Source organism: Octopus sinensis, linkage group LG9, assembly GCF_006345805.1.
Source record: "Octopus sinensis linkage group LG9, ASM634580v1, whole genome shotgun sequence".
NCBI lineage: Eukaryota > Metazoa > Mollusca > Cephalopoda > Octopoda > Octopodidae > Octopus > Octopus sinensis.
In genome coordinates this window covers 5,447,692-5,475,229 of record NC_043005.1, presented here as the reverse complement: position 1 = coordinate 5,475,229, position 27,538 = coordinate 5,447,692, and the positions used below count along the sequence as shown (strand labels likewise).

The 27,538-nt window shown below is 36.0% G+C and overlaps 1 protein-coding gene across 5 annotated transcripts in view; it reads right to left on the bottom strand.

Annotated features, from left to right (window-relative positions):
• The window catches only part of LOC115215537 (putative extracellular sulfatase Sulf-1 homolog), a 213,472-nt gene that overhangs the window by 29,142 nt on the left and 156,792 nt on the right, over positions 1–27,538 (bottom strand). For 4 of the 5 annotated variants that reach the window (XM_036505734.1, XM_029784718.2, XM_029784720.2 and 1 more), the window contains 3 exons: positions 26,765–26,928; positions 24,079–24,293; positions 2,625–2,765 (listed from right to left, as the gene is read on the bottom strand). In XM_036505734.1, the coding sequence (XP_036361627.1) occupies positions 2,625–2,765; positions 24,079–24,293; positions 26,765–26,928 (520 nt within the window). The remainder of the gene's footprint in view (positions 1–2,624; positions 2,766–24,078; positions 24,294–26,764; positions 26,929–27,538) is intronic. The other variant, XM_029784721.2, reaches the window with a different exon arrangement.

Genomic DNA, 27,538 nt, shown 5'->3' with positions numbered 1-27,538 from the left:
TATGTTCAATACTGTATGTGTGGGTGTGTGTATATATATATATATAGCATCATCAATTAATGACCTTTTTTATATCTGCTGGTATGAATTGAAAATTCAACAGGAGACCGCCAGAGGACTGTGTCAAGCTCCAACACCTGCTTTGGTGTGGCTGGTCTCTCCAGTTTGATGCTCTTTCTAACATTGACCACCTGACAGAGTGTAGTGGGCACTTTTTATCATGGCAGTAGCACAGGTAAGGTTACCAGGTACTCACAAAATACGACCATCTTCAACTGAGTGGGGTGTATTATTGAAGAAGGTGTGGTAGAGGTGACTACATAGCCTTCCTATCTGGAAAAAAGAGTGATGTGAGGTCAAGGTAAACACACACACACACCACACAATCGGCTTCTTTCTGTTTCTATCAACAAAATCCCCTTACAAGGCTTTGGTTGGTCCAAGGTAACAGATGACACTTACCCAAGGTGCCACGCAGTGGACTGAACCCAAAACCATGTGGTTGGGAGGTAAAGTTCTCAATCATACAGCCAGGCCTGCACCTAAACTATCAGATTCTTCAAACATGCAACTGGATTCTTAAAAATAATTATAGTTTTAATTTAGAGTACCAATTTTTTAAAATCAAGTTTAAGGATCCAGCATAACATATTACATGAATCCATACTGAACCAGGAATTACAGAATTCCACTCTTAGAAATGTCATCTACGTATTTCACAAGAGTTAATAATTGTTGAAGATGTTAGTAAACAACACCATAGAATATTTGTCAACAAATATCTTTTCATTTCTAATAAACAAAACCAAACCATAATCGCTATATTTGGTAATAACAAATGCAAGTGTTAATTTTGGGTTCGTTATTTTAACGATAACATCACAGCATATACTGATGAAGGTGAGGGAGACTAAATAATTAGAATTTCTAATTTTTGGCACAAGGCCAAAAAAATTTGAGGGGAGGGGTAAGTTGATTATATTGATTCCAGTACTTGGCTGGTCCTTTATTTTATCAACGCTGGAAAGGATGAACAGCAAAGGTAACTGGGCAGATTTTGTAACGAGTCAGAAGAAATGCTTCTAAGTGTTTTGCTTGACATATTAACAATTCAGCATGCCACCTTATATTATAATAATGATAGAATCAAATTTATTATAGAATTAGTTTTGATTGGAATGCCAAATCTTGTCTAACAATTTATTCAACTAATTGTGATAACTTACTTTTGCAAAGCTTTTCTCTAGAAAAATCTAGCAAAAGTCTTCACTTCTGACTGAATAAACCATGGAACAAAACTCCATTCCCAGCCAAAACAATTGTATAATAATTAAATATCGATATATGGAAATACATTTAAATATATTTAACCAACAATAAATACAGTGCTCTCAATGAAAGCCATGTTCTTTTTTAAATTAAAAATCATTAAATAATTAAATTTGTAATTATTGCAACATATTTTCAAATCAAAACACAAAAACCACTCCATGATGCATTAAATGTGTGGATTTTAAACGGCAGGATGAACATTCTCTGTCGTCGAATGCCTCATAGATGGATGAACATTTTTATTCAAATGTATACCTTGTAGTGTTAAAAGACCACTGGAAAACTTGTATTGATATAACTAATTCAGGGAAGCAACAAAATAAATTCAAAAGCACAAAATCCCTTCATCAAGATTAAGAAAAAATTATAAAAATATAATAGCATAAAAAAAGCAAAAAAAAAATAAAAATAAATAACCAACAAAAAAAAAAACAATGAAACTCAAATATTAAAAGAAAAATATCTTTAGTAGGATAAATAAAATTTTGATTAAAATCTATGTGAAAAGAAATTAACTGTGAAAATTTCCATCTCGCATAGGAGAAGGAAGTTTCATCTGAAATTTACAAACATCGAAAGCAGATAAGATATGGTTTTAATCTGAGTGAAAACAGAGAAAAAATATAATCTAAAAACTACAGAAATTATAAAGGATGCAAAAAGTTTCACTCAAAGAAGCAAGACATGAAAATAAAAAGCAAAACACAAATAGGAAAATAAATATTAAAAAATGTTATTTATTCTTGGCCAAGCAGAAAAAAGTGTGCGTGTGTGTATATGTATATATAATATATATATATATATATATATATATATATATATGCATATATATATATATATATATGCATATATATATATATATATATATGCATATGCATATGCATATATACACACACACACACTAATTATTATTTATATTTGAATAAAAATGTCCTTTTTTAGGGATGAAAGTCTCCACAGTACCTCACTAAATATCTTATCCACTTTGAACAAAAATTATATACTATAAACATTTAATGTTTTAAATTACGAAACGATGCCAAAATATCTACAGATGTTACTTAAGGTGATTGATTTCTTTAAATTGAAAAAGAAGAAAATGCAAGCAAAAACAAAAAAACAAACAGCAACTTTAAACTGAAAAATCATGTCAGTGTTTTTGAAGAATAATTGCAAAGAAATAAAAGAGCACTAGTGAAAACTACTGGGGGAAGTATGGGGATTGAGAGAAAATAGGTGAGGCATTCTCTAGAATAGGAAAATAAACAGAAGCATTAAATACAATGGCTTACAAGTCCAAAAGGGAGGCGTTTTCCAGTGGTCGTTATCCATGATACTACATTCCATACCATCTTTTTTACAAGATATCCCATGAAGCTGAGAGAGATATTCAGTTGAACGTATCCGATGCCGTGGCTTAAACTTTGATGGAACTAGGAAGAAGATAAAAAATATTTCCAAAATTTATTTTGCAAATTATTGGATATATTTTGTCATGTTTTGCTTTAGGCTTTAGGTTTAATATTTGTGTGGAAGTGTGTCACGGAAGCATGGAGGAGGAAGTTTGTGATGAGATGGAACTGCCTAACACCAAATGATATTTGAAATGATCTTAACTAACATGTGAAATTAAATTTCAGAATTTTACTTTGTTTGGGCAAATAAGTTGATCTGAAGCTGTGTTTTCAAACTAAAGCAATTTACAGTGGCCAACACACATATCAGCCATTCAAAACACACACACACACACACACACACACACAAAAACCTTCATTTAATTCGATCAGTTGCTATTTGGTGTCCAAATTTTCAATGAAATGTCTGTGACCTGATTACTGACAGTTCTGCAATGGAAATGTGTCCGTGACCAGACTGCCAAATAGTGTGACAAAATTTTAGCAGCAAAAGTCAGAAAACAGCACAGCTCCCATGACTTTAGGAAACATTTTTTCACGCTGAGAGTTGCTGAATCACGGAACAAACTGCCGGCATCAGTTGTTAGTTGTCGGAGCACTGCATCCTTCAAAACTTCCATGCTTTCTGAGATTTGCCAACACTACACCTGATTTTCTCCCCTCCATATACACACAAGCATGTATCTGACTCATACACTGTTCGCTTTCCAGACATTTGTACATTACTGCATATACTTTATACACACTGTCTGACAAGTTGTGGTGCACCTGAGCACTGTATACAATAATTTCATTATATATTATATTATTAAAAGATAAATGTTTAAGTGAAATGAGATCTGTCAGTAATAAACTAAAATAAATAAAACTATGCCTAATCGCAGTTGATATAATACTTGAAATCATATGAACATCTGACTGTTTAATAAACAAGAGAAAATAATTCACTGTGAAACAAACCATACTGAATTACTGAAGATGCCTAAATAACCATTAAGGAAATATATTGAACTTGTAACTAGAGTAACTTAGTAGACAATTCTATAGTTTAACATGAGAATTTAGCCATGTAACATGGATACTATTCTGACCTTGCAAATGAAAGGGGTTTTTTTTTTTGTCCTGATGAATTATGGTAAAGATAACCAAAAAAGTAAAAAGGTAGTGGAATAATTGCTGACAGAAAATTAGTGAAATCAGAGGAAATACATCTTTGTACATTGTTATTAGAATTAACTTTTAAGGGTTTTGACTTGCTACATGGATCAGGGGTTTTCTTGGATGAACATGTGGTGGAAGGTGAGAACAGTTACCCTACCAAGGGTCACACTCAAAACCTTTAACAACATACTGTTAAGTCAGAGCTTATACCAAAGCCGTGCTGCTTCCCCTTTGACTATAAATATCACACTGATTTCTTACACACATTCAAGGTCTCACATTTGGGAGTTAACGTTTTTGATTATATCAACATTCCAGTACTTGACTGGGATTTATTTTATCAAAGATGAATGATAAACTTAACCTTGGTAGGATTTGAACTCAAGCATTTTGCCATTTACCTTCATTTATTTGAAAGTTGTTGACTTTCCGTGGCCCTGCTACTGAAAGATTTCACTTATCGCAACTTGGTTTCCCAAATAGTCACCAATATAAGAACTAACTAGGATCAACTTTGCTGATCAGAAAAGAACTGGTGTTTTCAACATGACATGGCTTACAACCCGATCACATACAATATTTTAACAATTCTAACACATAATAGTAAAACTAGCCAATTTTATAAGGTGCAAGCATGGTTGCATGGTTACCAATTTCACCTCCCAACCACATGGTTCCAAGTTCAAGATCTCCTGTTTGGCACCTTGAGAAAATAACTTTTACTTTAGCCCTAAACTTATCAAAACCTTGTGAATGGATTTAGAAGACAAACTGAAAGAAGTCCATTGTTAGTAGAAATACCTCCTCCATATTGCATGGCCATTGGTGTGGCGCTACTAATAGTATCTTCATGAAGCTAATGTTTTACCTTTATTATTATTTTTTTCTCAGTTACCATCATGTTTGAGACTGTATCTGCTCTTGAAATGTTGGTCAACCTGTAAAATGTGGCAGTGTTTTTGTTTGTCTTTTCCTGCACCCTGTGTGTGTGTGTGTGTGGTCTAATTGTCTTGACATCGTGAGATAGTTATAAACAAGCATCACTCTCATACATGTGGAGTCACTTGCTTCCAGTTTTCCATAAAAAATCTTGTCCAGTCAGGGAAATACTACCTCGCTTGGAAACAAGTGAAGATTATTGGCAACATGAAGGGCATCTGGTCATAGAAAAGTCTGACCCAGGTATTGTAAAGTGGACATTATGATGATGATGATGAAAAACTGAAGTCGGTCACGATTTAAATCTGGGGACATGTTCTCCAAGTCCTTAATTGCAAGAAATATTTCTAACAGATCTTACCTCTTCACTAAACTGTTTTTCTCTTTTTCCTAATGAAATAAAATCATCAACAATCACAAATAAGGAGATTATGTAAAGCAAGACATCAATAAATCTACCTTCTCCATTTAAAATTATGCAATGAAATAGTGTTAGAAAATAGACTTTAAAAAGCAATTCAAATATGTTTGGGACATATCTGACCTGTAAAGAAGCATTTTCACACTGGTTTACTCTGAAGAGAAATTCTTGCTTTAAGCAAATGAAGTTAAAAACACCAATGTCAGTTCAGAGTGCCCCCACCCCCCAGGCAATTGTTTCTCCCCCACCCTCATCAGATAAGGTTGATTTCTTTTTCTCTTCTTTTATCAGTTTTAGCCATTCAGCTGTGGCCCTACTGGAGCACTGCCTTCCTTCAATGGTTATATATATATATATATATAACTGATCCATTTTGTTTCAGTTCGGCATTTATTTTATTGATCTCGATTTATTGAAGAGCTAAGTTGCTGATTTTTGTTTCCATATGAAAGGGTGCAGCACCAGTACATATAAAATCACTGACATACACAAACAATGGGCTTCTTGCATGGTTTCTCTCTCCAAAATCTCACTCAAAGGTCAAAAGTCACCCAAAGAGTAGCAGCAGAAAACACATGGTACTGTGGTACTACCACACAACCTAATTTCTCCAAGCCCTTTGCTTGCACGTAGGAGAAATATTTGCCAGACACACAGACACACACACTAGGAAGTATGCTTCTGAACCACATGGTTTCGGGTTCAGTCCCATTGCATGACACTTTGGGCAAGTATCTTCTACTAAAGCTTGAGGCTAACGAAAGCCTTGTAAGTGGATTTGGTAGGGAGAAACTGAAAGAAGCCCATCTCGTATATATGTGTAAGTGTGAGTTTCAGTATGTGTGGATGTCTCCTTGTCTTCACATCATGTGAATGTTGTAAATGATTGCCCCCATCATACAGGAAGTGTCATTTATTTTGAATATTGCATGACAACATCTCTGGCTTGGGAGCAAGTGGGGGTTGGCAATAGGAAGAGCATCAAGCAACAGTAAATTCATCTCAATAAACTCTGTCCAACCCATGCTAGCTTAGAAAAACAAACATTATGATAATGACATTTAACAGTTAGCGCAAAAAAGCTAACTGCATTCTCTCCTTAGCTGATACATATAATCTTGAATGCTGAGTGTCTCCACAGATTTCACAAACCAAACAAACAAAAAAGAAAACTGGCGAAAGAAAAAAGACAAATAGTAAAGGATTTGTTTTAAGCCAGCCATTGTCGACCAGTGATGGTCATTATTTAATCTCTCTCTCTCTCCTCTACATTAAGAGCCATTTTGTGAGTTCATTTGAATTTATAAAGACTAATCTGTTTGTAAATCAGTAGTTTGTAGCTAATGATAAATCCAACCAATTATCTACTAAAATTGCTTCTATATAATTAACTAAATCCACTGTTTGGTTTGATTTAATCCATCAAAGGAATTGCCTTCATATATCCACTTTTGACCACCACCACTGCTGTATTTAAGAGAATGTTTTACACCTGACTTTTACAATGGCATAAGTGTTCTCTCTCTTTTTCACTATTTCAGTCATCGGATTCAGGCCAGCCTGGAGCACCACTTTTTAATGTTTAGTTGAACAAATTGCCCATGGTACTTATTTTGAGTCAGACACTTATTCCATTGGTTCTTTTTGTTGAACTGCTAAGTTACAGGGATGTAAACGAACCAACACCAGTTGTCAAGCAGTGGGGATACAAACACAAACACACACAGATACAGACACACCAAAGACTTCCATACAGATTCCATCTACAAATTGACTCACAAAGCACTGATCAGCTCAGGGCTATAAAAGAAAACGCCCAATAATAATCCTTTCTACTGGCAGAAGGCCTGAAATTTGGGGAGAGGGGTTCAGTCGATTACATTGACCCTAGTGTTCAACTGATATTTATTTTACTGAGCCTGAAGGGATGAAAAGCAAAAATCACCTCAGCAGAATTTGAACTCAGAATGGGAAAAAGGATGAAATGGCATGCTCAAGTTTCAGTTACGATAAAAATAGTTTTATTTTGGTCAAAAATTTATGGTTCAAAGGGAAAGATGCCCTACTAGAGGGATAATGTGAAGAATATTGCTTCAACTGGCAAATAGCAAAGATTTTAAGAAAAAGAGGTCAAAGTAAGTAATAATGACAATACTAACAAAATAATAATTCTTTTTTTAAATTTGACACAAGTTCAGCAAATTGGAGAGGAGGGGAAAGTCAATTATGTTGACCCCAGTATTCAACTGGTATTTATTTCATCAACCCCGAAAGGTTGATAAAATAAAGCAAAGTTGACTTCAGTGGAATTTGAAATCAGAATGTGAAGACAGATGAAATGGTGTTCCTCTAAGTAAGCTGCTGAATGGTAGAAATCATGAGTGCAGAGTGGATGAAAGACAAATCAATCACCAATTGTACAGGAATGATCTAAAGCTTTTCATAAAAGATAATCAATAACTGGAATGACTTTTAACAGTGACGATATTGGAATGGAGTTTGGTCATGACAAATGTGCTAAAACTGCATTCTTCAAGAGAAAAACAAGTGTACTAACATCAAGGACTTAGAATCTAGGAAAAAAATTACAAATATTAAGGTGTATGAGAAGGGGATGACACCCAGCATCCACAAATGTGCAAAGAATACAGAAATAATGTTATCATAGAGTTAAAACTATCCTGAAGAGCCAACTTAATGTGAAAAACAGGATTGAGGCAATCAATACCTTAGCTATACCTGTAATGACCTACAACTTTAACAGGTAAGACCTGGAAAAAATGGCATGAAGCATTTTATCTGATACTCTAAAGATTTCACCAACTCTGTGGATTTATGTACAAGGTCAACAATTTTGAGGGGAAGGGTTTAGTTGATTCATTCAATTTCAGTACTTCTTGCATGTTACTTGGTGACCCTGCCAGTGCCGGTGACACTTGAAGAGCATCCAATCCACATTGTAAAGTGGTTGGCATTTGGAAGGGCACCCACCTGCAAAAACCATACCAAACTGATCTCACCTGTGCTTGTGCCACATAAAGAGCACTCAGTCTATTTTGCAGAGTGGTTGGTGTCAGGAAGAGCATCCAGCCATAAAAACCCTGCCAAAACAAACACAGAAGTCTGGTGCAGGCTCCTGCCTGGCCAGCTCCTATCAAACCATCTAACCCATGCCAGCATGGAAGGTGGACGTTAAATGATGATGGTGATGGTGGTGGTGGTGATTGGTGCTTTATTTTATTGACACCAAAAGATGAAAGGTGAAGTCGACCCCCAGCTGGAGTTGTAACCACAACATCAAGAGCTGGAAAACATACTTGCACGGCATTTTGTCCAACACTCTAATGATTCTGCCAGCTCACTGCTTTTATAATAATAATAATAATAATACCTATTTTCATGACTCTTAGAAAGAAAAGTCAACTTAGGCAATAAACTAGCGAGAAATTCACTTTCTCAAAATCATTTCTTCATGGATGACTTCACAATATTTACAAAGTCTGGCAAAGTGATCAAATCAAATATTAAACTGGTAAAAGAGTGTTGTAGTGATATTAGAATAGAGTTTGGTATATCCAAATGAGTGACTTTAGCCATGGAGAAAGGAAAGGGAGCCCATACCAATGGAATAATCTTATTGGAAGAATGGGTTTTAGAACTTGATGATAATGGTCACAAATCTCTTGGTATACTGGAACTTGACAGCACACACAAGAAAGTGGAACAAGAAGTTTAAAAAATATGTTTGAAAATAATTAAAGATTGTATTGAAATTCAAACTTAATTCAAGGAATTTGATAAATGTGACAGCTAGATGCTGTCGAGTATTCTAAAAAACTAGACGAAAGATGAAACAGACATGTTACAAAGGAGAATGAGAAAAAGCCTAATTATGCATGAAGTGCTTCACCCAGGGGCAAATGTCATTGTTTATACATATAATGGAAGACTGGAGGGGGAGGACTTATTAGCATTTCGGATTGAGTGAATGAAGAACTGGGGTCAGTAAAGAGTGAAGAAGAACCACTTAAAGATGCTGCGATAGAATTAGTTTTTATTTGTGATGAACTTGAAGAAGACATAGGAAAGCAGAATAATTTCCAAAAGAGGTGGGGGGGTTCAGTGACACGGATAGGTTCACAGAGACCATCAAGAATATGGGAAGTCATGGGAGGAGCTTTGGATTGTGGATTTAAAGAAAGGAGCAAAGTGTTTGATGTTGGTTTCTCAAAATGAAGCTCTAAACATCTGTCCACTGAACAAGTCATACCTATGTAATCATTAAGTGGAAAATATGAGACATATGGTAGGAAGCATGCTTCAAGATGTTACCTCAGAAAAAATATAGGTGATGCCATGATAAGATTTGTTTCAATTTACAACTGGTCATTTGTAATATGTGTGTGTGTGCGGAAACAACACGTTACACAAGTGGCAGAATTATGTCTCCGAAAAGGCTGCAGGTGAACTTGGTAAGCCCAAAATTGTAGAAAATTTTGATGACTAGAATAACTGAACAGTAGGTACCACAATATGGTGGATCACTGACATTCAACAATGAGGATTCAGTTGTTTGATCTACTGAATTACCTGCCCCTGAATTAACATACAAGTGGTTGACTCAGTGCGTATATGACAAGGCCGAGCCTTTTGAATTCCAGGTAGAATCCACCTGATAAGATTCTATATAATTATCATCTACCCATTTGTTTCTGATACAGACTCAAGACCAGAAATTTGGGGAAGGGGTAATTGATTGCATTGACCTCATTATTTGACTGGTACTTAAGTTTCTTTATTTTACTGATCTTTAAATAATAAAAAGGCAAGATTAACCTCAACAGAATTTGAACCCAGAATGTAACGAGCCAGAAGAAATACACCAAGGGAATTTCCCTGATGTGCTAATGATTCTACCAATGCACTGACTTAATTATAACAACTGTTTCAAATTTAGGCACAGGGCCAACAGTTTTGAGGGAAGGCTGTTAATCTATCCCTAGTACTTGTACTTTATTTTATCAACCCTGAAAGGATGAAAAGCAAAGATTTGAACTCAGAATGTAGAAATCTGGAATAAATATTGCAAAGCATTTTGTTCAATGCATTAATGATTCTGCTAGCTTGCCACTTTAATACTACTACTACAACTACTACTACTACTACTACTACTACTACTACTACTACTACTACTAATAATAATAATAATAATAATAATAATAATAATGATGGTTTCAAATTTTGGCACAAGGCCAGCAATTTTGGGTTTAGCTAAGTCAATTATGTCAACCCCAGTACTCGACTGGTACTATTTTACTGAGCCTGAAAGGATGAAAAGCAACGTCGACCTTGGTGGAATTTGAACTTGGAATGTGAAGACTGACAAAATACTGCTAAGCACTTTGCCCAGTCAGCTAATGACTGCCAGCTTGTTGCCTTACTACTACTACTACTAATAATAATAATAATGCCTTGTGTTATAAGCATAAAGGCTTAAAATTTTGGTGGGGAAGGGGGTAATTAAATACATTGACCCCCAGTGCTTGACTGGTACTTATTTCATCCACCCTGAAAGGATGAAAAGCAAAGTCAACCCCAGTAGCATTTGAACTTAGAATGTGAAGTCTGGAGAAATGCTGCTCAGCACTCCACATGCTAACGATTCTGCCAACTTGCGATGATTAGGGGGAAGAAAAAAAAGAACTGAAAAATTTTTTGAGTATGATCCCTGGATTACCATCCAGGCAAAAGATTGTCGTAACTGGCGCTGAGAATTTTCTTTCCTTTTTGTTTTCTTTTTGATTTTTTCAAAAGACTTTTCTTCTTTCCTTTTTTTCTATCACATGACTTTGTAAATGAACAACCTGGTGTTTTTGTTTTAATGGTCTATCAATATATACAGTGAGTTTCTTTGCCCTAGGTGTCAAGGAGACAAGTGGCAAGTAATGGAAACAAAATCAGAAGAAGAAGACGGAGGGAGGGGGAAGAAGAAGAAGAAGTGGGAAAAGGAGGGGAGGAAGAAGGAAGAGGATTAAAGGCCACTTGGTAAACATGTGAAGTCAACACGAATAATGAGTGAGAAATTACTATGAATGATATGTCGGCTGAGTTATGAACTAGCTGACAGCTGATCCAGTTTAACTGGGGGTTAACTCTATTTGAACCCTAAAGCAGATTATATAGCTTGGATTAAGCTGGCTTCTTGCAGATCAGTAAAACAGAGAGAAAGGTTAATGATATCTTAATATGGTAGGTGGAACAAACTATTAATTTGCATTGATTTATACTCCACAGCCCTTTTGTTAACTGTATAAAGACATGCAGGAACAAGTGAGTGTGTGTGTGTTGAGATGGTGTGAGGTAACACCTAGTGAGCAATGTAATGGATTGCCAAGGAAGAGGTTATATTGTGTGTGTGTGTGCTAATAATGTTCATGTATGGAAGAAGGTCAGGAGCAGACATATTAACATGAATAAATTCTCAATAAAATCGAGTACCAGCCCAGTACTAAGGTTGATGGTATCAACTTACATCCTTCCCCTCGGAACCATTAGTCCTGTGCCTAAAACAGAAACACTCATTATTATTATTATTATTATTATTATTATTAAGATGGTGAGTTTGCAGAATTGTGAGCACATTGGGCAAAAGGCTTGGCAGCACTTCATCCGTCTCCGAGTTCAAATTTTAGTGAAGTTGGCTGAGCCTTTCATTCTTTGGAGATTGATAAAATAAGTACCAGTTGAGCTGCGGGGTTATTGCAATGAACTATCCCCTCTCCCAGAATTTCAGGAGTTTGTTTTCCAACCACACAGCATCAGGTTCAGTCCCACTGTATAGCAGCTTGGGTATCTTCTACTTTTGATCTGGGCTGGGCAAAACATTGTGAGGTGATTTGGTAGAAACTGAAAGACACCTGCCGTACGCCCAGGTGTGTGTTTGTATCTCCAATGTTTTGACATCTATTAATAGTTGTAAAGGAGTGTCACTGTTATAAAAGCAGTGTCATTCATTTCCAATCTTCAGTGAAAACATGTCTGGCCCTGGAGAAATATTACCTGGTTTAGAAACAGGCGAGAGGTGACAACAGGCAGAACATCCAGCCATGCAGAATCTGCTTAATTAACCCCACCTGACCCTTGCAAGCATGGAGAAACAGACATTAAAGCAATTACCATTTTTAAGGCAATGGACTGGCAGGGTTTTTTGAGAAGTAAAGAAGATCTTTGGCAGTATTTCTTCTGACTCATTACATGCTTGCTGAGGTTAACTTTGCCTTTCAACCTTTCAGGGTCAATAAAATAAAGAGATTAAAGTACAAGCCAAGTACTGGCAATTTCAATGAAATTCCCGAAGTTAATAGAACTTCATTGATACTCTACCCTTTGTTTGAAAACAATGAAAATCTCATCCTTGCATAATTTAAACTGTGTCGATTCCTACAAAGAAAGTATTTCAAATGTTTCTCGTAACAAAGCTAGAAAGTGAAAGCAAGGAAGTTTATTGCTTTGCCCATAGACACAGTGCAATACAATGATGTATGAGCAGATAACAAAGCCATAGACCATGAAAGTTAGAGAATGTTGTTGTGCTGAGTCAACCATTATGAATCACTTTTCACTGTTCAGAAGGTATAATAATTGTCAGCAATTTGCAAAGCTATCAGAAACATACAATATACAACATAAAACCAACACAATTTATATACTGGGAAAAGCACATTTCTATCTAGTTGCTTTTGCTTGGCTAAATAACAACCATAACCGAATATATTGTACATTAGAATATATTGGGTACAACTTACGCTCAACTTGAAGAGTTATCTTCTACAGAAACTTTTATAGAAATTTTTTAACTGCTGGGTTTGTAACTACGTTTTTTTTCTTTCTTTTTCTTTTTTGCCTAGCTGTGTGGTTAAGAAGTTCGCTTCCCAATCATATGGCTTAGGGATCAACCCCACTGCAAAGCACATTGGACAAGTATCTACTATAGCACTGGGCTGACCAAAGCCCCATGAGTGAATTTGGTAGATGGAAACTAAAAAAATCCCTCCTCCCTTTCTCTCTCTCTCTGTTTATGTCTCCTTATCTTGACCTCGTGTGATAGTTGTGAATGAGTGTCACTGTCATACAAGCAATGTTTCCATGAAAACATGTCTAGCTGGCCAAGAGGAAATATCACCTTAGTTGAAAACAGGTGAGGGTTGGTGACAGGAAAGGCATTCAGTTGCAGAAAATCTGCCTCAACAAATTCCGTCCAGCCTGGTGCAAGCATAAAAGACTGAATATCAAAATGACGATGAGGAATGATGATTAAAAAAACAAAAAGTGAGCTTATAATAATTGAAATTAAATGAAGGTGTGCCATCTCCAGGGTAGAAGTGCTGAGCCACTAACTTAAAGATCATGTCCTCAAACTGAACAGCACAAGACATCAGTCTGTCAGTTTTGAAACCATCCCTGGTTCTAGCAGACAAATTCCATGCTTTACAAGAATATGAAAACCTTTTAGCAAAATTTCACATTGATTTATGTTCCAAATATCAGAATAATCTGAAATTTCGGGGGGGGGGGGATTAAGTTGATTACATTGACCCCAGTGCTCAAATGATATTTATTTCATCAACCTCAAAAGAATGAAAGATAAGTGGACCTTGGTGGAATTTGAACTCAGAATGTAAAGGTAGATGAGATGCCATTAAGCATTTTGTCCAGTGTTCTAACAGTTCTGCCAGCCCACTGCCTCAGACAAGTTTATATTATCAAGTTTTCAAAATTCATTAAAACATAGGCGAGAATGTGGTGGCAATAGTGTTAATCTTGTAGACACTAGGTACTACACAGATATTTTAGTTAGCCAAGTACCTCATCATAAAAAAATATCTTAAAATACTATATCCCTGAAGTTTTGACAGAGAAATGATTTTTAAAATTTTGTTGTCTTGAGAGAGCCATTATGCCAATAATGATAATATCTGCACAGGTTCAATCAATTGGTTCGAGGTTTAACCAACACATTAAACATATGATTGATTAGTTAGTTGGTCAGAGATTTAACCAATTGACTAATAAAGAAGTGGAACTGAACCTGTGCATGTATTATTATTATTATCAGTGTAATGACTTACCCAAGACAACAAAATTTGTTTCACATCAAGAATCTTGCAAACCAAAATACAAAAATGGAAATGATTTTAAAAGAAACATTAAAAAGAAATTATTATTTATAGAAACATAGAGACTCTAAAATGGAGTTGGAATGAATTATTTACTAACAACCTATTATTTATTATAAGTAAGTAAAAAGATAGACAGATATAAATTACATATTATCTGTGGAAATATAATACTTGCATGTTTTGAAATGGTTAATGCAGTAACAACCAACCAGGCAAGCTGTATGACATGCATGTATAAAGAATGATGAAAATATATCTAAACAAGGAAAAGGTTTTACAAAGTAGAACACATTATTCACACAAAAAAACTCATTCATTCTACTTTGCAAACTTTTTGAATTTGATATTTTCTCAGCTCAAAACAGCATGGACGTTAAACGATGATAATGACACAACATCACAGATTTCTTTGAATTCTACTGTTCCACTTCATATATATATATATATATATATCATCTTTTGCTTGTTTCAGTCATTAAACTGCAGCCATGCTGGAGCACAGCCTTCAAGAACTTTTAGTCTTTGAATTAACTTGGAGTCTTATTTTTTTAACCTTGTATTTATTCTGTCAGTCTCTTTTGCCAAACTGCTAAGTTACAGAGATGTAAACACACCAACATTGCACATTATTTACATTTGAAGGATATTTGTCTTCACCTTGTTTGTTAATGCAACGTTTTGGCTGATATACCCTCCAGCCTTCTTCAGGTGTCTTAGGGAAATTTCGAACCTGGGTTCTCATTCCTAAGGGATTTTTCAATGTAATTATTATTTTTTCCTTCTTTCTTCAAATTTTCTTCCGTTTCTCGCCGAGTGTTTTCCGTACACCTAGGGCAGAGAAGCTCATTGTATGCATTCCCAGATTACACATGTAAATTCACCGGTAAAATATGTATTTAAAAAATTGATAAATAAATAAATTCATGAATGGATGTTGTTTTCACAGTGATAATGCTCTTCTCAGTACTTGAGCCGTTCCAGTTAATACGATTTTTTGCACTTCCTGTAGGGATGGTAAGCCTGGTATCATTTTCAAATGGGTTTCAGTACCTTTTATCATTCCTAGAGATCCTACAATCACTGATACTGTAGTCGCCTTAAGAAGCCACATTTATTTTTATTTATTTATTTATTTATTATTATTATTATTATTATTATTATTTTGAAATCTTGGGATTAGTAGCCTGAGCTCTTAACCACTACACCATAGAACTGTAACATCAACATTGGTTGTCAACTAACACAGACATAAACACACACACACACGTATGTATATATAAATTTTGTTTACTATTGCCTTCTTTTGGCCATATACACTCCCCTGTATGACTTATGTGCAAGTGGTGTCTCAGGCTGAAGTGGTTACAACATCCAAGATATTTTGACTCCAGGGCACCTGACCACCTAGAAAGTATTAGGTAAAAATGCAAATAGTTGCACAAAATGTGGAGGTCGAAGGGTATCCAGGAATTGTAATATGAGTGTGTTCAGTCTCCTTAGAGAAGTTAAGGGGCAAAAAGTTAAGAATCTAAGGGCAAAAAGGCATCCATAAGGCAGGGTGGGGTGTTTTCTGTGAAGGCCTTCAGCTGTTCCCTTGTCCCGAAAGTTTCTTGCAAGTCAGGGTCAAGGCATTTGTAGATTTACGTGAAGTAACTCAAAAGTAGCTCAACTGGCCACGATGGCACTACCACCCTGTTGCTCTACTGCCTTCACATGTTCTTTTGCTTCAGTTATTATATGTGCCCATACTGGGGCACTGTCTTGAAAGGTTTCATCAATCAAACAGACCCCGGTACTTTTTTATTTTCAAGTCTGGCACTTATTCTACTAGTCCCCAGAAAGGAACTGCTTTGTTATGGGGAAGTAAACAACCTAACAATGGTTACCAAGAAATGGAGAGAAAAATAAAAACACCCACATACAATAGGCTTCTAACCAGTTTCCCTAGGCACTGGACAGCATAGGGCTCTATTAGAAGATATTTCCCCACTCCCAAGGTGTTGTGCAGTGAGACTGAACCTGAAACCATGGGGCTGGGAAGGAAACCTTCTTATGCCCACAGCCTTTAACACACCGTTATTCTCCAAGAATAAGTTGGGAAAATGGTTAGAAGAGAGTCAAGAGTGGAAATGGTGAAGGAGAGTGAAATAATGTTTATCTAACACCAATATCAATGTTTTATGCTAGAAAGTATCAAGGATAAACAACATCAACGCCTTCAAGACAGGGAAGGGATCAATGCCATCAAAAGAAAAGAAATCATTTTATAGGTGCAGGGGTGGCTGTGTACTTCAGAAGCTTTCTTATCAGCCATGTGGTTTTGTGTTCAGTCCCACTGCATGGCACCTTGGGGAAATAACTTCTATAGCTCCAGGCAAACCAATGCTTTAGGAGTACATTTGGTAATTGTGTGTGTGCACATGCATTCTTCTTAATCTCAACCACTTCACAAAGTGTGTGGGGTGCTGTTCTATTTCTTTTCTCCTTCATGGCAGCAGCACTGGTGAACTCACCATGGAGCTTGCAAGACCCTCTACATGTATACATCACTGTAGCCATACGTATATGTGTGGTGGTTGTACATGTATATATATCAGTTACATACATACACACAAATTCATGTGTGTCTGTGTCTCCATTTAAATACATGTAAATATATATATGTGTGTGTGTGTGTGTGTGTCTGTGTTCATGTGTCCTAATGCGTACGTGTACATACAGATGCATCTGTAAGAGATGAGGTTGCAGCAGAAAGAAAAGTGCCTTTATGCTAAAAGATGAGAAGTAAAAGTATGAAAGGAGGAACCAGAACATTTCTTGCTGTCGGGGGGGACTCACAGAGGAGTGGATGGGTAGGAGGTGGAAAGAGATGAAATATCAGTGATGAGGTGTCAGGCTGGCCCCTCAAGCATATCTCTATGAGACTTTCTCTCTCTATATGTGATATCGTTTCAATTTTTAAAAAAATAATTGCTTTTGCTGTTAATGACTGATTCCTCTGTGCTAGAAGAGCTCAAGAATGTCGACAGGAGTTGGCCTTCTTTTACATGAACTAATAAACAAAATACATGTGTCTATAAATAAAGCATGGAATTATGTACAGATGCACATGTATATACACATGTATGCATTAGGATACACACACACACACACATACGAAGACGGACACACACACATGAATTTGTGTGTGTGTGTGTGTGTATATATATAATATTGATATATATGTACACCCACCACACATATACTTACAGAGATGTGTGTGTGTGTGTATATATATATATATATATATATATATATATATATATTCCTAGGTATGTGCCAATACATAGATGTGGAAACAGTGCACGCATTAAAGTGCCGGTCTATTCATTAGTGTCTGACTGTAACTTGTTTTTAAAATATGTGTAAAGAAAACATTTTAATCTAAACCATTGCAAAGTCACGGATTTGTTGGACTGCTTTCCAAATAGACACAAACATTGAAAGCTGGCAAGAAAAACAACCAAGTATTTATTATTATTATTATTATTATTATTATGATTACTATTCATTAATCTAAAATCTTTCTGGATCAGTGTACAGATTTAATGATATGCAGTTTGGGACTGAATTAGTTAAGTCTTGTTTCTTAGCGTACATATGTGTATGTATATATGTATGCACATAGATATAAATATACATACACACATATATATATGTGTGTGCATGTCCCACTCAAATTCACTATTTACTGATGAAATCGCTGTCAGTCATTTATTTATGATTCACTGGAGAAAATGCAGATTTTATTTACCATGGAGTCATAACAAATAAAGAAAAGAAGGCAGAAAACAAGAAATCCAATGCCTTCCACTCAGTGCGATGTGTCTCTTATGTTATATTTTGGTTCCATTAGAAAAATAAATACGTGCTTTTCTCTTGCATCAAGTATCTGAGTTATATGTGAGAGACAAAGAAAGAGAGTGATAGGTTCAGCCCCACTGCATGGCACTTTGGGCAAGTGGCTTCTACTATAGCCCTGAGCTGACCAAAGCTTTGTGAGTGGATTTGGTAGGTGGAAACTGAAAGAAGCCTGTCCATCCCTCACTACATCCAATCAGTTTTTGTACCTCCCTCTCCTGTGTTTCTTTTCATATCTCAACTCTCCCCACCATATACTCTTGCAACTCCCACCCACCCTGGGCCCTCCTATTCACCTCATACCTTAAGGGGCAACCCGGATACCTCATTATCACTACTTTAACTCTTTCCAGCTACACTTGCTCATCCACACCCTCACTTCAAGATGGGAGTGGTGGCCATATGGCTTCTCTACAGCAAAAGACTGCTCTGCAAGCCCCCCACCCCACACCCACTCTTCTTATACTTTAACCCTTTCGGGTCCAGGTTATTCAATCAACCGTAATGCTTATTGATTCACATTGTTTTGAATTTATCCTGCATTATCTCATATCCTTCAGATTTCAATGATGTGATTGTGTAATGTAGAATAACATTGTAGGGTAGGTGTGAGAGCCTGGATCTGGTCAGTTTTGAACATAAAACAAATGGAATATTTTGGCCAGATAGGGACGGTTTAAATGCTAGAGGTTTAAGCCACCAACCCCATTCCTAGCATTAAGCTCCCCCCCCCTCGGTGTTTGTAGTCTTGCAAGCTACATAGCAATTTTACTTGTTTACTGGTGGTAAGAAAAATCTGCCAAGTATTGTGGTTGGAAATAGAAAGGGAATCCGGCTGTAAAAACCAAGCCAAAACAGACAATGGAATTTGAGGCAGTCCTTGAACCCATCAGATTCTGCCAAACTGCCCAACACATGCCAGCATGGAACACAAACTTTAAATGATGATGGCTATGTTATGTTTTGTGTGTGTGTGTGTGTATGTGTGCACACCCTTGTCCTGGTATCACATATTGGTTTCAAACAAGCATCACCATCACACAAGCAACGGTGATCATTTCCAGTCTTCTGTGAAAAATGTATTCAGCCATGTGGGAAAAAAATACCTTTCTTGGAAACAGCTGATGGTTGACAACAGGAAGAGCATCCAAATGTAGAAAATCTGTTTCAACAAATTCCATCTGATCCATGCAAGCATGGAAAAATGGTCGTTAAAATGATGATGATGAAAGTAAAGAGTGATCATTAAGGGTTAGAAACAGATAGAGATAATTGATAATGTGAATAAGATGATTAATGAAAAAATACCAAAGTCATAGAAAATTTGTTAGATGCTGATTATAGAAAATAATGTTTTAGGCTTGTCCCTTGTAGCAGGTGACATATTTTAAGAGAATATGTTATTATAGCTGAATTGAGTTTGAATTGAGGAGGAAACTGTCAATAAAATCATTCTGAATGAAAGGAGGAGAGTAAAATAAGAAGAAAAATAAATAAATAAAAGATCAGATTTAACCTTTTAGCAAGATGAAAATACGATTGGCTGATTGATAGATAGGGAGACAGAAATAGAGATAGAGTGTGGATGGATAGATGGAGATACAGACACACAGACAGAAAGGCAGGTCGACAGATATGGAAAGATAAGCAGACTAATAGATAGATACACAGACAGACATAGAGATGGATAGATAGAGGGAGGATAGAGAAGGAAAAAAAAAACAACTAAAAGTAATGCAGAAGGATTTACCAACAATGGAGTTGAATGTTAATGAATTTTGATCCTGAATAGCCAACGAGAGAGGAAGAACACTACTCCACATGGAATCACATGGTCAGTTCCAGTGTGAAACTAACGATTAAAAGACTAGGAAGCATCATGGATGTGGCTCAGCAAAGGTGACCTTAAAAAGAATACTGAAAGCCTAATCATTGCTGCCCAAGACCAGGTATTGAATACCAACTCAGTGAAAAGGGATATATACCACACAAGTACAACAAACCTCTGCAGAATGTGTGGGAAGAAGGTCAAAAGCGTGACTCACATTGTTAGTGCTTGTGAAAGTCTTGCACAGAAAGAGTACAAGCACAGGCATGACGAGGTAGCCGAAGACCTTGAAAGAAAGAGGAAAAGGTCGACAAATAGGAAGACCTGGGAAGTGAGATTGCCAAGTTGTGGCAGCTGCAAGAATCAAACACAAAGGCTGTTCCTGTTGTCATTAGAGCATTGGGTTCAATACCACCAAACATGAAGAAACATCTTCACACTTCAGAAATACTCAACGATTTTGGTGTATTACAAAGACCAGCTTTTCTTGGAACCGTAAGCATCCTGCATAAAGTGCTGTCAGTCTGAGGTCCTTATTGTGACTTGACAGGCAGCTCAAATCCCTGGCACACACAATATCTTCAATCAACAACATCACAATATTGGATACTGTGCAATGCCTTCAATAATAATAATAATTTACTGATTTCTAATAATTGTTGATAGTTAGAAACTGCATTTCATTCAACACCCAAACAAATACTTTTGAACAAGACCCTTGTTGATATTCTTAATAGTGACAGATTACTATGACTTTATGATGAGCAGAGATTCATTTCATAATACACAGAAGAGCATGCAGTTGTCATAGAAACAAGTGTGATTCTAGGGTGAATTTTAAAGTGAACTCCATATTAAACGAATTTTCTCTGTGACAGACATTTATCTATTGAGAACATTGTGATTGAGACATAAAGACATCATTATAATCGTCTCCATTCAGATCATTTGAATTGTTAAAGATAAATAAATGAGAAATTTCATTATCACATGCATTTCATAGGGGTGGGTATGGCTGTGGGGATTAAGAAGTTTGCTTCTCAACCATGTGGTCTCAGGTTGTTTCACAGTGTAGCACACTGGACAAGGGTCATCTACTATATCCTTGGGCCAACCAAAGCCTTGCAAGTGGATCTGGTAAACAGAAACTAAAAGAAATCCACTGTGTGCACACATGCATGCTTGTGCATCTTGTCTTCACATCACATGTTGGTTGTAAATGAGTGTCACTGTTATACAAGTGGTGTGGTTTGTTTCTGATCTTCCAATGAAAACCATATCTGACTGGAAGGAAATGTTACCTTGCTTGGAAACAAGTGAGGGTTAGTGACAGCCCTAGGAAATCTGCCTCAATTGGTTACAACTGGCCATGCAAACATGAAAAGTGGAGGTTCAATGATAACAATGCTGGTGAAACATAAAAAGACCCCGTGCAGGGGCCACATAAAGAGTACCTGTACTAGTGCCACATACAGAAGCACCCATGCTGGTGCCATGTATACAGCACCCAGAACACTGTAAAGTGGTTGACATTAGGAAGGACATCCAGTTGTAGAAACCATGCCAAAACAGATGATTGGAACCTGGAGCAGCCAACTGGCTTGCCAGTCCTAAGTCAAACCATCCAACTCATGCCAGCATGGAAAGCGGATGTTAAACAATGATGATGATATATTATATATATATATATATATATATATATATATATATACGTAATGGGTGTGAAAGGTTTGCCTATATATATATATGTGTGTGTGTGTGTATGTAAAGGTAAGATCCAAGGATCAAGCAGTTCGTAGAACGTATATGTAATATAGAAACTTATGCAGCCTGCAGGATTTTATCTACTCCATTCCCCAATTTTGGACACACACACACACACAACAGGCTTCTTTCAGTTTTGGTCTACCAAATCCACTCACAAGGCTTTGGTAAGTCCAGAGCTACAGTAGAAGACACCTGCCCCATAGAGTCACACAGTGTCACTGAACACAGCACCATGTGCTTCTTACCATGCAGCTGTACCCACGCATACGTTTAATAACGACTAAGTTATTTCATTGAAATTCTCTATTCTAAAAAGAAGTGTAAGTTAGAAATATTCTAACAAAAAAGTTAAACATTTTTCTTTTCAAGTATTACAAATTAACATTTTAAATGTTTCTTTCAATTTTCTTTTTATATCTTCACACAAAAAAAAAAACATTTGGAAGCCTATTCTACTAAATGTAGTCAACCTAAGTATTTTCAAAAATATGTTTAATCCAAGTTTTTAACCCTTTTGATACTAACCCACCTGAGACCACTCCTGGTTCTATGATATAAACTTGTCTTAGAGTGATCTTAATTAAAACTTTCCATCATAATTTCATGTTAATTTATGTTCCAAACACCACCTTAAATGTGACAAAGTTATTTTACTAAAATTCTTGATTATCTTCAAGGTTAACTGAAACAAAAGGGTCAAGGCATTTCTGGATTTTTGGAAACTTGTTAAGAATTAGATGTTTTTGTAAGCTATTTGATGTCTAACTGGATGATGCTCGGTAACTATTTAAAATGTGAACTTGGTGTTTGCTAAGCAATTAAAGTATAACTGGATATTTGATATTTAACCCTTTTACTACCATATTTCTGGTAAAGTAGATTGCCTTTCTTTGAATTAAGTTTTAAAATAACGAAGAATTTGGTAAAATAACTTTGCCATTATTAAAATTAACAGGTAGGCTGGCATCAAAACGGTCAAATCACTGGATAATGTAATCTGGTATTTATTGTGATTAAATACAAAAATGATTGGATGGTCATGGCTGGGATGCCTTTAAACATAATCTACTTAACATTTTTGTTAGTATGTTCCTGATAAAATATACTGCTTCTGTTGCAGTCAGATTTGAAAATAAGGAAGTATTTCATATTAGTTCACCGTGGTTTCAAGAAGCACTCCAATTGCAAAACACTATTTCACAAATTTTCCCAAATTCTTAGAAGAAGAGTAGCACTGGGGTTTACCTTAACAATAAGGATTAGAAATATGGGCGAGGATGGGTTCCACCAAAATTATAGCCCAGGGTTATTGATGAGAAAGAAAAAAGTCTGTAGCACAGTATCAACAGTAGAACATGAACTCTGGATCCTTTGGGTGACTGACCAGCATGCTATCAACTGAACCTGTTATGTCTCTGATGTATACAAGTGAGATTATGTGTAAGTATTTGTGCCTGCAGTGTGTGTGTGTGTGTGTGTGTGCGTGTCAGGAAAAGAGAGGGGTGGTGGAGAGAAGCTATGGAATATCACTGAAAATTCTATCCAGTATCACAATAAAATCAGCAGAACTTATGAAATTAAGATAAACAGGCTTCATTTTGTTGACTCCATTGTATGTCCTATACTATATATATATATTGCTGTTTATCAATATATATTTTAAAAGCCTTCAATTTAGATTAATATATATGGGTGTGTATGTGTATAAACTACCTTAACTTAGATATCCAAATAGATACAAAATTAGTTCAAAGATTTTCACGTCAGCTATTACAACAAACTTATAAATAAAATTAACATAATCGTAATTGACCATTTAGACGATATATTCTTATACCACTATACATCAAACAGGACTAGCTCAACAATAACAAAGACAACAGAAAGAAGAAACATATTTGGTTCAAAGTAGTTTAGTTCATTTCGTAGAAATAGTGAAATAAATAAATAAGAAATGCACACAGTTTCATATTAAATACAATTCAGCATTCTCTTCAACTTTATGAAATGCCAATGTGTATCTGAAATATTTCTTAATATTTAGGGAAAAGACATAAATACCTTCTGAATTTAAGGTTGCATGCAATAGTCAAGAGATGACAAGTTGTGATTGTATAGAAGTAAAAGGAAACTTACAGTTCCAGTAAGGTGGGGTTTTCCAGTGATCGTTGTCATGTGTAAAACATTTCATGTTCGGAACACGGCATTCATGTTTACTGTCTTTCCGGTTACGCTTAAACTTACGCTTAAATTTACGCTTCAATATCTTCTTGCGATACCGTGGACGCTTCCATGGTAGAATTGGTTGATTTGTACTAAACAAAGTGTTAAATTTTGGTGTAGTTAACTTCCTGAAAATAGCACAATATGTATTAATGTATAATTCTCTTTCTTCCTTCACTCACATATACATAATATGTAAAAGACTATGCATTATATATATATATATATAAAACTAGTGTCATATCTTTGCAGAATGATAAATGCTGATGATGAAAACAATCTTTATGACTCACAAATGTATAAAGTTTTGTTCAGTCATGAAACACGAGTTGCTGCAAAAATTTTATTAATGTATTTTGTAAAGATCATATTCACAGAGTTTTTCAGATGCACATATATTTTTTTTATATAGTTCATCATACACACACAAATACATACATAGCTGTGTCACAGCATGGCCACAAGTTCAGTCCCAAATTGGGTAGGTCTCTTTAATAGCTCCGAGTTGAACAAAACTTTGAATGCAAATTTGCTAGATGGAAATTGGATGACTGGTGTGTGTGTGTGTGTACATGTACGTGTGTCATCTACTTGTTTACATCTGCAATCACTCGCATAAATACACAGCAAGCAGTGTTGTTGTTGGTTTCTTTGAACAAATCACCAAGTCACTTTGTGCATTTGAAGCTGTATGGAAAAGGAGTTGCTAACATTTGAAAAATAGGTAAAGGTTAGCAACAAGAAAGGCATCCAGCTGTAAACAATACTTCATGTAACATATTCATCCAACTGATGCAATCATGAAAAAATGGGTGTAAAAACAAATGGAAAAAAGCTTTTATAAACATAGTGTGCTGGGGTATTTGGGGACACAATTATCATTGTATTACCCTCTTCAAACTAATCAAAAGGCTTGTATTTCTTTCAGATCCCTCATGGCAGATAAAATGCTAATGCAAGAAATGAAAAGACATGCAATTATTGTTGCCATGTGTGCAGCAATGCAGCAATTCAGAAATGCGTTTACAAATTTTTAATGACTACACTAGGTGAGGCGGCATTATGCCTGGTGTTGAGCAGCTAAAGTAAATTAGGAGGACGGGCACAGGTGTCTTAATATGGAAGAAATACATGGCTACCTTGCATTATAGAGGAATGGATGGGAGTGGCTGAGACGATAATAATGTTGGTGATAAGATGTCAGAGCATACTCTCAATGTACAAGAAGATGTGTATAAGAGAGAATATAGATTGAAGATAGGAAGGTAAGGAGAGATAAGTTCATAACAGTGTGAGAAGAGAGTGGCAGGTGGTTTGGTTACAGTTGGGGGTAGAGGTGAATGCACTGAATGATGTACAAGGGCAGAGGAGTTACCAGAAATAAATGTCAGGATGGGAAGGTAACTAGTAGTGCCCCCCGGGGATGGGGGATATGTGTAGATTCTGCTTTCATTTGATCACAGCAGTTGAAGCGAGTCATTGTTAGAAGCATAACAGAGCGATGGATACAGGAAGATGAGAGAAGGGGAACAGAGTGAGACTATAGACCTAAACCTAATACTTTTAAGGCCTCACTTTTGCCATCATGGACAAATGTTATCAAACATAATGAAATGCCAGTTATCTCTGTCTTTGTCAACTCCACAGTGAGGATCAACATTTTGAGATCAATCTTCCAGATTCTCCATGTAGAAATGTAGGAAACTGAGAGGCAATATCAATTATAGCATCCATGAATGGATCAAAAAATGGAGTTTATGTAAATACCATACACAGAACAAAGATGAAGGACCACAAGAGCTAAGTAAATTCTAGAAAAGAGATATTCACCAAATGAACCAATAAAGACAAATTTTTCCTGTCCAACTGGAAGATATCTAAACCAAGCTAACAACTGCACAAATCACCATGTCAGTTAATCAAACTACTTTCTTTCTCTCTCCATTAAAAGAACTGACAATTTACACTTCACTATTTCCACAAAATATATGCAATGTACATATCAACACCTTTATACATGGAGATGCCTGTAAAGATGTTGATAAAAAATCTACATAACCATCCCAACCACTTGCAACAACCTACACACCAACAAAGGATTTGAATAATTTACCACAACAAAGCATATACATGCTTAAAATTACTTTCCTTAATTAAAATTTCTTTTAACCTGAATAATTGCTGACAATCCAGGGGGCAAAACTTACATCTAATACTGCCGGATTACTGCCCCTTCCAAACAAATTCATACAAATGAAGAGGGTTTTTTTTTCACTGAACCTTTGCTACTTACTGCCGGTCATCCTGAGGAATAATTAATTAAAGACGACCTGAAGAGAAAGTGGCAACAGCTTCTACTACACTTGACCAAATATCTTACACTGAACAATGACTTAGGTTCTTTGGGTGTATTCATATAGGAATTCCTGACTATCTACACACTAAGATTGCTATTTAACATATGAGATATATATAATGCATATATGTGTGTTATTACATATATATATATATATCAGTATTACTCAATCACACACACACACCTCTATGTAGTCCATCATGCAACCATTGCTGTCAGTTAATCAAGCTAAGACATGCTCACCTGTTAGCCGTGTTGATACCTGTTTGTGTCCTGCTACAGTCACAGGCCGCTCCATTCCCAACTCTGTCGTAGCTTCCAGTGCTAGGATAGAACATGCGGTCGACAGGAACTGGGGGTGCTACTGTTTCAGAAGGTTTCTGTTTTTTCAAATGTTTACGAATATCCTAGAAAAAAGTCATTTAGAAATGGAGACTTCTTAAAGACAATTGTTAAGAGAAAGAAAACGCTGCAATAAAAGATAACAGTATTTCGAATATTCCTTTTGCCACGCCAGCCTAAACCACCTTAATCTAATTAGAGAATAATTATTCTGTTGAATAAGCAAGTCACTACCATCCACCACATAATGAATATCTCGACTCTTTTGAATAACGCTGCTGTTTTTACTATTTTGAAAATAACGAAGAGGCTTCGTCAAATACTCTGTGATTAACTTGGTGTTTGGAACATAAATTAAAATGAGATTTTAATGGAAGGAATTGAATTTAGACCTCAAACAAAAAGGTTGCATCATAGAACCAGAAGTGGTCTGAGGTAGGTTGATATGAAAAGGATTAAATCACACCCTACCATCACTGGAAGATGTAGTCTGGAATTTACTGTGGTTAACTATAAAATGACTGGATGGTCATGGCTGGGATGTCTTTGAATATAAGTCTGCTTATCCTTTTCAGTACTAAATTTCTATAGAAATACTCTGCTCTTATGTTTATATTAGTCAGACTGGTGTCATCTTGATTGTTGCTTTTCCCTCTTGTACGTTCCATAAAAAAA